Source organism: Aulonocara sp. 'chitande type north' Nkhata Bay, linkage group LG3 (assembly GCF_057382095.1).
Source record: "Aulonocara sp. 'chitande type north' Nkhata Bay isolate Kocher_YH1m ecotype deep benthic linkage group LG3, A_spYH_male_GT1.1, whole genome shotgun sequence".
Lineage (NCBI taxonomy): Eukaryota > Metazoa > Chordata > Actinopteri > Cichliformes > Cichlidae > Aulonocara > Aulonocara sp. 'chitande type north' Nkhata Bay.
Window position 1 is genome coordinate 78,005,784 of NC_141346.1, and position 13,931 is coordinate 78,019,714.

The window sequence follows — 13,931 nt, forward strand, 5'->3', positions numbered from 1 at the left end:
GCTCCTCCCCTCACCTGTGGATGGGCGGTGCTGTTACCGTGGTGACAGCTTGGATGTGTTTCAGTCCTGCCTGGTTATCACTGCAGGAATCTTTCACATTTATTACAGGTAATAACTCTGATTTTTCTGTGTATTATGAACCAAATGTATCCTGATACACACAGAGATGGATGAGCAGAGGTTTTTTTGCAGTTTATGTAGTTACTATGGACTTAATGCATACATATTATTAAAATTAGGGCTATAACAGTTGTATTGATGTATAGCAACTTGAAATGCTCCCACAAATGGCTCCACAGCATGTAAAAATATAACAAAAGCTCTGGCGGACTTGGTTCTGTGGTCAGTCTTAAAGGGTGAAGTTAAACTCTGTAATCTTCACTGTGTCACAGAGTTCAGTGAGTCCCGTTATTCACAGTATCAATCAGATCATCAGAGAACAGCTGATCAGCAATCAGTGGTGCCAACAGCGCCTCCTGTGGTGAGAGGATGCAATAATGCAATGTAGCATTTTTCCACTCAACACTTGCAGTCATGGAAACTGTCTGTTGGATCTGTGTGACGTTGCTTTCTTGGTTAGAGTTCCTCACAAATGTCCAGATGATTCTTCTAATGAGGCGTCGACCATGTTTGCAGCTCTTTGGAAGAAAACGTCGCCCTTTGCCATCCTTACTTTTCTTTGACTTCTTCAAATGCAGCTGAACTCCAGCTGGTATTTTCTTGGACTTTGCAGCTGTTTCTGGTCATCAGTTCATTCCTGCAAACCTCTGAAGCTGAACAACAATGATGCTGCATTGCTGGCTGATCCCAAAAGGTTGATTCTGTTCATCTGGACGTTTTCAGAAACGTTTGCTCACTGATCAGGTGACTTCTTCAGTCTCAGCTGACTGCAGCTTTACAAGCTTACAAACAGCACATTTGCACAATGACTGAAAGCAGCAGCACCTGATATATATGATACTAATATAATACATATACATATATAATCCATACTAATGATGAAGGAACTGAGCTCACAGTCCATTGTTCATTCAGTGAACTACTCAGTTTATTTTGGGCCTCAGAAATGCTCACTCTGTTTGTACATCACTGTCAGCAATAGACTCATTCTGCTGTGTGGACAGGAACACATGTGACATCACTTCCTGTTTGTTTGTGACTGAAGAGGAAGAAGTTTACAAGGAATCATTTAGAAGAGTTTCAAACATCAACTGATTGAATCCATGAATCTGAAAACGTGTTTGTGAGTGAAAGAGACAGACATGTACAGACTGAACTATCTGTTCAACAGTCAGAGTGTTTCTGTAACAGGAGACACTCTTTACACTCCACTCAGCACAGGGACACTGAGGAACCAGACCAGAAACTAAACCCAGGATAAAGAGTTTGAGTGAATGTGGTGTTGAAGGTGTGGAGGTGGATCAGAGTGTCAGAGGAGACTCTGTAGAAGGACAGAGTGCCAGCAGGACAGTCCACATACACTGCTGCTCTGTTAGAGACAGAGGAGGAGGAGGAGGAGGAGGAGATGGATGTTTGTCTCTTATTGTGCCAGACAGACTGAGGACCATCATCAGAGCAGTACAGACTCCAGGACTGATCATTCCATCCAAACACACAGTCATCACTGCCTCCTTTCCTTCTGATGCTTCTGTAACTCACTGATATATAAACGTTTCCTCTCCACTCGACCTCCCAGTAACAGCGACCAGTCAGACCATTTCTACACAGCAGCTGTTTACAACCATCAAATCTGTCTGGATGATCAGGATATGACTGAACCTCCTCCACATGTGTCACCTTCCTGTTGTTGTCAGACAGTTGGAGCTTTGTGTTCACTGTGTTTGTGTCGATTGTGAGTTGACAGGAATCTGATGGAGAGAACAAACACAATCCAGCTGCAGTTATTGATCCATCATCTGTTCATTGATTGACACTTTGATGATGACTCCTGACATGATGAAGATGGTTGAATGTGTGCTGCTTTGTTTTCATGAATCCCATTAAAAACACACTTACACTTCCTCAGACCTGGTCTCAACCATCGGACTCCAGCAGGCTCCACCCTGAAAGGAGGAGGGGGGTCAGAGCAGCACAGTCAGCATGCACACATGGACATTACATGGCTCTCACACACACACTGTTACACACTGAGCTCAAAGCTCGGCTCCACTGTTTTATTCAAAGAAATCTACATTTATTTATCAGCACATTTAAAAACAGCTTGAGCCAAAGTGCTGCACAGAGTAGAGAGAAAATAGGAAACATACACAGTAATGACTATAAAGACTGGTCAGGATTGAAAGCTACAGAGTACAAATGTGTTTCCAACCGGCTTTTAAAAATGTCCAGTGTTGGTGACGACCTGATGTGAAGGGCGACTGTTCCAGAGTTTGGCTGCAGCCATCGATAAAGCTCACCTCTGTTTTTACGTCTAGTTCTGGTCAGAAGCTGCTTATCTGCAGACCTGAGGGCTCCACTTGGATTCTTTTGTTAAAGAGAGATAAGATGGAGCCAATCCATTCACAGATTTAAAGACAACCAGATCTGGAAGTGGATTCTACCACGTACTGGTAACCAGTGGAAAAAGCTGGTGATGGGTCGTCTAGCACAGACCCACCGCTGGAACCAGACAATTGATGAGGGAGAGAACTGTGACAGCGCCGTTCCTTCACTTGACCTCAGTCGCTCTCGTCTGCTCCCTCGTAACACTGCTCTTTATTGAGCTTACATGAATATGCACAAGTTCATTATGACGTCTTACACAGGTATGAACAAAGAGTACCAGTCTGTGCATAGTGTGTGTGTGTGTGTGTGTGTGTGTGTGTGTGTGTGTGTGTGTCTGTGTGTGTCTGTGTGTGTCTGTGTGTGTGTCTGTGTCTGTGTCTGTGTGTGCGTGTGTGTGTCTGTGTGTGTCTGTGTGTGCGTGTGTGTGTGTGTCTGTGTCTGTGTGTGTGTGTGTGTCTGTGTGTCTGTCTGTGTGTGTGTCTGTGTCTGTGTGTGCGTGTGTGTGTGTGTGTCTGTGTGTGCGTGTGTGCGTGTGTGTGTGTGTCTGTGTGTGTCTGTGTGTGTCTGTGTGTGTCTGTGTGTGTGTCTGTGTGTGCGTGTGTGCGTGTGTGCGTGTGTGCCTGTGTGTGCGTGTGTGCGTGTGTGTGTGTGTGTCTGTGTGTGCGTGTGTGTGTGTGTGTGTGTGTCTGTGTCTGTGTGTGTGTCTGTGTGTGTCTGTGTGTGTCTGTGTGTGTGTCTGTGTCTGTGTGTGCGTGTGTGCGTGTGTGCGTGTGTGTGTGTGTGTCTGTGTGTGTCTGTGTGTGCGTGTGTGCGTGTGTGTGTGTGTGTCTGTGCATAGTGTGTGTGTGTCTGTGTGTGTGTGTGTGTGTGTGTGTTCCAGATGTGACCCTGTGACCCCAAAGCTGGTGCTAAGAGTCCAGCGGTCCCCCTAACAAAGGGCTCTTATACTTAACCAGACACAGAGTAGGTGTCCTCCTACACCAGGGGTCTCAAACTCATGGCCCGCGGGCCAATTGCGGCCCGCAGGACGATAGTTTTTGGCCCCACCTTAATATGAAAATGTAATGTTAGTTTGATAATGTATGACACTTTACAGTGTTGTGGGCGGAGCTGAATTAACCCACCAATCAGGGTGGGATATGGATCTCAGGGGACACCAGCCGGGCTTGATGCAAGCAGGGAAACATTTCTCAATGAGTCAAAGTTCCAGCAGCGTTGCCCTGGAGTGTTTCTTTCTTTCCTGTGCCTGGCTGGCTTCCTCCTTTCTATTGGGCAAACGCCGACATTCGCCCCAGCGCGCTGCGTTCACAACACTTCAAAAAAAGTTGTTTTTTTAAGTTGCTGCCCAGCGGGACATTATACGTATATAGATTTATACACACGTCAGTGGGATTTAAAGTTATTTTTCCACAGAGAGAGATCTCATATTAACTCTCACAGTGATGCGTAGGCGGCGGGATAAAAGAAAAGTCATGAACTCAATGCAGCCCAATTTAGTCTGCAGTCACATAGCGACACCTGTTCATCGGCAACAACAGTCCCCGGTAACCCGGACTAATTATAGGGTCGCACCGTAATTTGTGGCTCGATGTTTTTATTTGCATCACTGCGTTTGCATTGCAGCAAACATGAACATTACATATATTTCAATATAATGTAAAAGCAGTCAAAACAACTAACATCAGAAACAGCTGATGTTATTTGTTATATGTCACGGTGTCATTTCCGCTTCTTTCTCCTGTAACAACAGCCCGGCGCCGTGAGCAGTCGCCTTTTTTGCGCTCGCTATCCCTGCACTTTCTACCATCTGCAAACGCCACGGTGTTCGTGTCATCATGAAAGACATGAACATCGAGCGTAAAAACAAAGGAGACTGCTACCGGCTTTTTATCTGCCGATCGCCGTGCTACGGTTGCAAGACAAAGAAGCAGAAATGACGTTCTCTACGTGTTGAGACGTTCCCCGTCCGTCGGCTAAACGCTTGATTGAAACTTCAATGCGACAGTGACACCAAGTAGAATTATAAATGTCACATAGCGCCAAACATGTCTTTTTCAAAGCCTGCGGTGAAGAGAAAGGTTGGTGATGAGCACCGACAATTTCAGGAAAAGTGGGAAATGCAATATTTCTTTGTTGAGCACAGGGGCACCCCGACCTGTCTTATTTGCACAGAGAAAGTTGCGCTGCACAAGGAATACAATTTGAAACGTCATTACACAACTAGACATGCTGAGCTGGATGCAGAATACCAGGGAGACGAGAGAGCGAACCGGGTTGCCAGTCTTAAAACAGATCTACTGAGGCAGCAAGATTTCTCCAAGAAAGCAACCAAAGAGAATAATGCAGCAGTCGGAGCCACGTGGTTAGTGAGATGATTGCTAAAGCAGGGAAGCCATTCACAGAAGGTGCATTTGTCTAAAAGTGCATATTGCAGGCTGCAAATATAGTCTGTCCGGGAAAGAAAGGTCAGTTTAGCAACATCAGCCTTTCTGCCAACACCGCAGCAGATCGCATTTCTGACCTGTCAAGTGACATTTATGACCAACTGTGTGAGAAAGCCAAATGTTTCAGTGTATACTCAGTCGCTCTTGATGAGACCACAGACATCACCGACACTGCCCAGCTCCCAATGTATGTCCGTGGTGTTGATGACAGTTTTGAAGTGATGGAGGAGCTGCTCACAGTAATTCCAATGCATGGCCAGACCACCGCTCAGCAGATATTTACAAGCTGTGTGATGCCATTGAGAATGTTGGTTTGCCATGGAAGAGGTTTGTTGGAATAACAACAGATGGAGCGCCATCAATGACAGGGAGGAAACATGGACTGGTGGCACAAAACAAACTGGAAGAGGAAGGCGTGGAGGAGGCCATTGCTCTGCACTGCATCATCCATCAGCAGGTCCTTTGCAGCAAATGCCTGAAGTTTGACAATGTGATGTCTATTGTTGTGAAATGCATCAACCAAATCAGATCCAGGGGCTTAAAGCACCGAAGGTTCTGTGCTTTTTTAGAGGAAATGGAGTCAGAATATGGGGATGTGCTCGACTTCACTGAGGTACGTTGGCTCAGCAGGGGAAATGTATTAAAGAGACTTTTTGAGTTGAGAGCAGAAGTGAAGCCTTCATGGAGAAGGATGGAGTTAGTGTTCCTGTGCTAACTCATCCCAAATGGCTCATGGACTCAGCTTTTCTTGTTGATATGACACATGAGCTTAATGTACTGAACAAGACGTTACAAGGCCAGGGGCAACTTGTCAGTGCTGCCTATGACAATGTGAGAGCATTCTCCACAAAACTGGCGCTCTGGAAAGCTCAGCTCTCTCAGACAAACCTTTGCCATTTCCCAGCATGCAAGGCACTCGTGGATGCAGGCACACCATTCAGTGCTGACGAGTATGTTGATGTCATTTTGAGGCTACAGGAGGAATTTGATCACAGGTTTGCTGACTTCAAGACACACAGAGCCACCTTTCACATTTTTGCGGACCCCTTCTCCTTTGATGTGCAAGATGCCCCTTCTGTGCTTCAAATGGAGCTCATTGAGCTGCAGTGCAACTCTGAACTCAAAGCAAAGTTCAGGGAGGTGAGTGGAAAAGCAGACAAGCTTGGACAATTTTTGAGAGACTTGAGCCCTAGTTTCCCTCGGCTTTCCCGAATGTTCAAGCGGACCATGTGCCTTTTTGGTAGCACATACTTGTGCCAAAAGCTCTTCTCCACTTTGAACTTCAATAAGTCCAAGTACAGGTCCAGACTTACGGATGATCATCTTCAAGACATACTGAGGGTCGCAACTGCTTCCTCCCTCAGGCCAAATCTGGCTCGGCTATGCGAGAGGAAACGCTGCCAGGTCTCTAGCAGCAAGGAGTAGGCAAGAGAAGCCATGTTCAGAAGAACAATTCATTTTCTACAGTGTTCCATTCATGTTCAGAAGAAGGTTATAGAACTGTTAATACAGACATTTCAATCTAAATACAGCAGATATAGAAGACTGAAAGATACACACAAGTTCACTGACTAAAAATATCTTATTATTATTTTATTTATGTATTACAGATTGATTTATTTTCTTATTAATTCTTAATTTGTTTATTTATTTTTCATATTTTGTGTTAAAAAATAAAAATAAAGAGATTTGAGAAGATTGGAATTTTTTAACCATGCCTTTCTTGTGGAAAACCTAATGCGGCCCAGCCTCACCCAGACTCTGCCTGCAGCGGCCCCCAGCTAAATTGAGTTTGAGACCCCTGTCCTACACCATAAATCAGTAAGAGAGGGTACGACCTCTCTCATGGCCCCAAGTGGTGTGTGCATGCCAGAGCACTCTGGAAGGCACACAGAGTCTTTACAGACTACTGAGGATCAAACCTCTATCATCATGCAATCGATTATACAACTCTAAGCATATATGAGTAAATATTTCTAAGCATAAATGACAATCAACAATATAAACCTTACAGCTGGTTTTAATAACAGAATTCATTTGTTTCTCAAATGAGAAAGAGCTATTGAGAAACACTCCTAAATCTTTAGTTCTTAACTTTTCCAGTGGGCCAAGGTCGACATTATCTGCTAATGCTAAATAGGCTGCCGTTATTAACTAATGCTAATTTGATGTGAATTAGCATTATGCACTAATGCTAACACTTTTTAACAATGTGAGTAGCTAATGCTAACACTATTTCCCTTAACTTCATAACAATGTGAACGGCTAATGCTAACACTCTTTTTCCTAGCATTACAACATCTGAGCTGCTAATGCTAAGTAGTCCGCCATTAGCACCTACGTCTAATTTAAGGCAAATACGCATTAGAACCTAATGCTCATATCGTTTTCCTTTGCTTTATAGCAATGTGAGCAGCTACTGCTAAATAGCATTAGCTAATAACAGCAGTCTAATTTAATGCAAGTTAGCATCATTTGTATTATGACGATGTGAGAAGTTAATGCTAAGTATGCTGCCATTAGTGGCTAATTCTAATTAGGGGTGAATAATTATTACAAGCTAATGCTAATATCGTTTTCTCTTCCCTTTTAACAATGTGAGCAGCTAGTGCTAGGTAGGCTGAAGCTAGCCGCTAATGCTAAAGCTAAAGATAATTTGATGTGAATTAGCATTACATTAGTGAAGAGTTAATGCTAAGTAGACTGCCATTAGCAGGTAATGCTAATTTTAGGTGAATAGGAATTGGCAGCTAATGCTAATACCATATTTTCTTGCTTTAACCCTTTAAAACTGGTCAGAGTGGGCACACTCCGTTTTGTGCAACTATTGTTAAATCCCGGTAGCACTGTAACCACGTGAGCTAGCGCAATAATTTTTTTTGCATATGAAACCTGAGGAGTTGTACTTACATCTTATGCCATCAGCTTGTCCTAGGTTACAGTTTCCTTCCACATATGCTTAGGACTCATATTGCACTGCTGGAAATAGTTTATTTTGATGCATATGCTGTTATTTTGCAAATTTGCAGTATAATATTTATTTTCGTTTTTCCTGCAGTATATATAAATTGGTGTATTTCAAAAATAAAACTATGAAGGCACTCAAAATAAATTTCCTGTGGTGGGAAACTATTTTGTGCAACTTTTTTGTATTTACAGTTTTGAGGGAAAAGCCTCTTAAATTTCTCTAACTAGAAATATATGTTAAAAAAACAAAAACGATTTTCAATTTTTTTGTAGTTTATTGCACTTTTTTGCAATTTATGTAATTACTATGCACTTAATACATATTATTATTAAAATTTAGGCTGTAATGGTTGTATTGATGTATAGCAACTTGAAATGCTCCCAAAAATGGCTCCACAGCAGGTAAAAATATAATATAAGCTACTGGGATTTAAAAATAGTTACGCAAAACAGAGCGTGCCCGCTCCGATCAGCTGTAAAGGGTTAACTGTACTCCACACATTCTGAACTGGTGTAGTTCTTCCTAAAGTACTGCAGTATTCCTGCCAGTACATCCTTTTAGTTTTCCTAACTGTTTCCTCTGATGCTCGTTGCTATTCTTTCCTCAATGCAAATTCATGCTAAGCTCCTTCATATCCATCCCTGTTTCTAAACCTGTAATAATTGCTTTAATGTGTCTTTGGCCTAATTATGAGTCTGTCCACATGTTTGTAGTTCCCCACTTGCTTTGGTTTCTTAGCTCTGATTCTCTGAAATTTATCCTTGAAATCATTTACTGGCATCTCTCCCTCTCACTCCCACTATCCCCAGAACACCAGAGTATTCATCTCCTGGCATCTTTACATTTTCTCCAATCATCCCTGTTTCTAGAGTCTCGCCCCATCTGCAGGCAGTCCAAGAGAAACTGCCTCTGCCATTTTCTTTTTCTTAATCTTTGATTTTTCTCTTCACTTTCTCCATTGGGTCTTCTTAGACGCACTTTCCAGAAAGCAGCAACATTTTTTGTGCCCCATTTTTCAAATTGTGCATCTTACTTCAGCTTAATGTGTTTCCTGTTTTGTTTTTACACAGGTCATGTAAAAGAAATCCTACCAGAGACTCGACAAAGCTGAACTGAAAGACAGCACGGGCAATAAATCAGAGCAGCACAAAACTTAAGCACACATATATAAGGTGATTTAACAAATCATGTCTGTTGTAAATGAGTAAGCCATTTATCGACCTGACTCAGGTTTTAAATCATCATCAGAAAAGACTGAATCCTGACCTGAGAAGTGTACACTTTGGACTCTCCACTGCAGAAAATAGAAGCTTCAGTCCTGAATCCTGCAGGTTGTTGTTACCCAGGTCCAGCTCTGTCAGACGGGAGGACTGGGAGCTCAGGACTGAGGACAGAGCTTCACAGCTTCTGTCTGACAGGTTACAGCCACTCAGTCTGAAGAAAGGATGACAAGAAGACATGAAACACTTGTGTTAAAGTATATTCATGGTGCCATGAGGAGCTACTACATTTACAATATTTCAACACTGTTTCAGGACATGCTGGAATCCTTATTGCCTCATGTTACAAAAGACAAATGTGGCAGTTTACTGTGACTTGCATGGATTCATTAAAAAAACAAAACATACACACAATGTTAATTTTTTCCAAATGAAATTGATTAAATGATGTTAATTGATGAAAAAAAAATCGATATTGCTTGATCTGACCTCAGCGTTTCCAGTTTGCAGTATTGACTCTTCATCCCAGCAGACAGAAGCTTCACTCCTGAATCCTGCAGGTTGTTGTTACCCAGGTCCAGCTCTGTCAGACGGGAGGACTGGGAGCTCAGGACTGAGGACAGAGCTTCACAGCTTCTGTCTGACAGGTTACAGCCACTCAGTCTGAAATCAAGGTGGAAGGGAGACAAGATCAACCAAACAAATCAGAGCTTTATTGCTGTTTTTGTTGTTTTTAAGCAGAAATCAGTGAGGTGCTGGTAGATTCTGTTCCTTTGGTTTATTACCCAACAACACACACATACACTAACATTTGTGACTTTTGTAATAATAGCATTTACAATGCAAAGCAACAGCGATCACAGATTGAAGGGGCCTGAATAAAACTACAATGCAGTGATTTTTAAGATGACCTGTTCTTCCAATTTCCAACAACAGATTTCTCCAACCTTACAGTTAAAAATAATTCTTTATCTCATACTGAATCTTGGTGCAACTCCCCCCAGTTTATTAAAATGAAGAGGTGCTGACGTTGCTGTAAGTGATGTGTGATGCCACTGATTTCCTTTCTGATCCAATACAAAGTAAAATTCAGGCTGGTATCTGCGATACTGATGAAAACTATTCCTTCAGAATCAATACAAGACATCATAAGAAAATATGATGTTTTGTATAACATAAAAAGCCTGAATTTTAAAATATTCAGTTAATAATCAAAAACAGATGTGACTGAAAATAATAAAACTGAGAAACATTTTATGGCCATTCAATCCTTTTACAACCATTGCAAGAGCTTGGTTGGCATAGCCGGCAATACGTTGGATAGTAATAAGTCCGGTGGGTGATGGGCTCCACCAGGGCTGCCCTTTGTCACCGATTCTGTTCATAAATTTTATGTTTAAAGGCTGTATCAAAAGTTCATTCAAGTTACAATATTGTGGTCAAAAGTTCTCCTTTTTTCTTTTATACTATACAACTACGCTGGCTCATGGTTTTAGGACATGGATCTGTCATGGAAGAAATCTATGACCACTTTTAATCAACATTTTAAAAATAAACATGATCACAGATTTACTCACAGAGCTTTGTTGGAGGCTTTGACCACTGGCAGCAGCCTCAGAAGAGCCTCCTCTGAAGCAGAGTATTTCTTCAGGTCAAACACATCCAGATCTTCTTCTGATGACAGTAAGATGAAGACCAGAGCTGACCACTGAGCAGGAGACAGTTTATCTGTGGAGAGACGTCCTGATCTCAGGGACTGTTGGATCTCCTCCACTAGAGAACGATCATTCAGTTCATTCAGACAGTGGATCAGATTGATGCTTTTCTCTGCAGACAGATTCTCACTGAGCTTCTTCTTGATGTACTGGACTGTTTCCTGATTGGTCTGTGAGCTACTTCCTGTCTGTGTCAGCAGACATCGTAGGAGAGTCTGATTGGTCTGCAGTGAAAGACCCAGGAGGAAGCGGAGGAACAAGTCCAGGTGTCCATTTGGACTCTGTAAGGCCTTGTTCACAGCACTCTGATAAAGATGTATTTTCTCTGGAAATGGTTTAAACCACAGCATAAACTGGAAAGGCCACCAAGAGCCTCTTGTTTGTTGTTCTTCCAGTAGATTGAGTCCAGCGTTGCTGAAGGTCAGATGGACATGAAGAGCAGCCAGAAACTCCTGAACACTCAGATGGATGAAGCAGAACACCTTGTCCTGGTACAGTCCTCTCTCCTCTTTAAAGATCTGTGTGAACACTCCTGAGTACACTGAGGCTGCTCTGATATCGATGCCACACTCTGTCAGGTCTGATTCATAGAAGATCAGGTTTCCTTTCTGCAGCTGATCAAAAGCCAGTTTTCCCAGAGACTCCATCATCGTCCTGCTCTCTGGACTCCAGTGTGGATCTGTCTCAGCTCCTCCATCATACTTGACCTTCTTCACTTTGGCCTGAACCACCAGGAAGTGGATGTACATCTCAGTCAGGGTGTTGGGCAGCTGTCCTCCCTCTCTGGTTTCCAGCACATCCTCCAGAACTGTAGCAGTGATCCAGCAGAAGACTGGGATGTGGCACATGATGTGGAGGCTTCGTGATGTCTTGATGTGGGAGATGATCCTGCTGGCCTGCTCCTCATCTCTGAATCTCTTCCTGAAGTACTCCTCCTTCTGTGGGTCAGTGAACCCTCTGACCTCTGTCACCATGCCGACACAGTCAGGAGGGATCTGATTGGCTGCTGCAGGTCGTGTGGTTATCCAGAGGCGAGCAGAGGGAAGCAGTTTCCCCCTGATGAGGTTTATCAGCAGCACATCCACTGAGGTGGACTTTCTAGGGTCAGTTAGGATTGTAGTTTTGTGGAAGTCCAGAGGAAGTCGACACTCATCCAGACCATCAAAGATGAACACAACCTGGAAGTCTTCAAAGCTGCAGATTCCTGCTTCTTTGGTTTCAGTAAAGAAGTGATGAACAAGTCCCACCAAGCTGAACTTTTCCTCTTTCAGCACATTCAGCTCTCTGAAAGTGAATGGAAATATGAACTGGATGTCCTGGTTGGCTTTGTCTTCAGCCCAGTCCAGGCTGTATTTCTGTGTTAAGACTGTTTTCCCAATGCCAGCCACTCCCTTTGTCAGCACTGTTCTGATTGGTTCGTCTCTGCCAGGTGAGGCTTTAAAGATGTCTTCTTGTCTGATGGTTGTTTCTGGTCTGTCTGGTTTCCTGGATGCTGTTTCAATCTGTCTGACCTCATGTTCATCATTGACCTCTGCAGTCCCTCCCTCTGTGATGTAGAGCTCTGTGTAGATCTGATTCAGGAGGGTTGGGTTTCCTGCTTTAGCGATGCCCTCAAACACACACTGGAACTTCTTCTTCAGGGTGGATTTAAGGTTACGATGACAAACTGGAGCTTGAAGCTCTGAATGAGAAGAAAAATAAACACTCAATTCCAAAAAGAACTAATCTTTAAAACATGTTGCTCCATCTTCCATCTCTGGAAAATGTTCATTTATCCAGCAGCTTAAATCTTTAGATAAATCCTCTTACTGCTCTGCAGACGGTCAGCCAGCTCCTCCTGTTTCATTCTCCTCAGGAAGTCCACTGTGATCTTCACAAATGCCTCTCTGCTGCTGCTCCTCTGACTCTCTAAGCATTCTGGGTAATCTGGACTCAGAACCTTCTGGATCTTCTTCAGCTCGTTCTTCACAAAAGTGATGATGTTGTCCTCCAGCAGCTGGAACAGAATATTTATGAATGAGCCAATCAGACTGAAATCATGGAGCCAAACATCAGATCCATGTTGGACACACTGACGATCCACTGGTCTACAAAGAGCAGCATGGAGATGACTGTGAACAGAACAGATGTAACAGTAGTTGTTGTACATGTACAGACCATAAATATGGAGTCCAGCTGTGTTTGATGCTGCTGGGCAGACTGACCACTGGGAACCTCTGAGCTCTGCTGCTCCACTCTGTGGAGGAACCATGAAGGATTAGATCAACACAGGATAAAGATCCAGGAGTTTCTGCTCAAATAACTTCATCTGAATCAAGTCTGTCAAGTTTTAAACTCTCAGATTGTGAACATATCAGTAATTTTCAGTCTGTTTTCATGGACGTCCTTTCAGTGGTGATGTCAGGGATGATTTTGAAGAAGCTCATCAAACTGAACCATCAGCAGATCACTGCTCCAAAACCAGAACATGATCCGAGTCTCCCTCCACCACCAGAACACCAGCTTTACTAACGTGGTAGATCAGTGTAGTACAGATCAATAACTGATGAGTCATTTGATCAAAATCACTGAGTGCTTCACGTCTGACCCTCTGATGCTTCTGTAGACATTTTGCATATTTAATGAATGTCTGACAGTTTTACATTCATTCTATGAACACAGTGGAAATGTTGTGTTATAGTCTCCATGTTGTTTCCAGCATCATAAATTCTTAAGTTCAGAAAATTAGATTCTTTCTTCACAGCTGAAAAACAACAACATTTATTCTCTATTGAAATCTGCATCGTCCACTCCAAAGGTCACAATCTGAAGGTAACATCTGGTTTTGTTCCCTGTGGTTAACTCTGAGCATCAGTATGGTGGGATTTATCCACTACATCCACACCACTGTGGTTCAGTGTTGTCCTGATGGAGTAACAGCAGCCAGTATGATCCAGGCTTTAGCTGCTGGGTCTCTGTGTGACCTCTCAGACTGTTTAACAGATCAGACACAAAGAGAATCAGAGCAGCTCTGTTCTTTAAAGACAAACATGAACCCACTCAGGTCACACTTTCCCCACAGATATGAGCATCACTGTCC

The 13,931-nt window shown here is 43.1% G+C and overlaps 1 protein-coding gene across 1 annotated transcript; it reads right to left on the minus strand.

Annotated features, from left to right (window-relative positions):
• Nucleotides 1-1,175: 1,175 nt before the first annotated feature.
• On the minus strand, nucleotides 1,176-13,406 carry LOC147337103 (protein NLRC3-like). The gene is made up of 8 exons (XM_086286253.1): nucleotides 13,303-13,406; nucleotides 13,010-13,088; nucleotides 12,662-12,848; nucleotides 10,715-12,533; nucleotides 9,627-9,800; nucleotides 9,184-9,351; nucleotides 2,017-2,063; nucleotides 1,176-1,868 (listed from the first exon to the last, which is right to left on the minus strand). The coding sequence occupies exons 1-8, from the start codon at nucleotides 13,404-13,406 to the stop codon at nucleotides 1,333-1,335; spliced, it is 3,114 nt and encodes a 1,037-aa protein (XP_086142379.1). The 3' UTR covers nucleotides 1,176-1,332.
• Between the last annotated feature and the right edge of the window lie 525 nt (nucleotides 13,407-13,931).

Bases quoted from the DNA above. Each gene is read 5' to 3' on its own strand.
- LOC147337103 (XM_086286253.1), bottom strand. From the start codon at position 13,406: ATGACTCATCAGTTATTGATCTGTACTACACTGATCTACCACGTTAGT. The intron at 13,089-13,302 runs GTGATCTGCTGA...GTTCCTCCACAG, and splicing joins CATGTTCTGGTTTTGGAGCA to AGTGGAGCAGCAGAGCTCAG. The intron at 12,534-12,661 runs GTAAGAGGATTT...CTTCTCATTCAG, and splicing joins GGCTGACCGTCTGCAGAGCA to AGCTTCAAGCTCCAGTTTGT.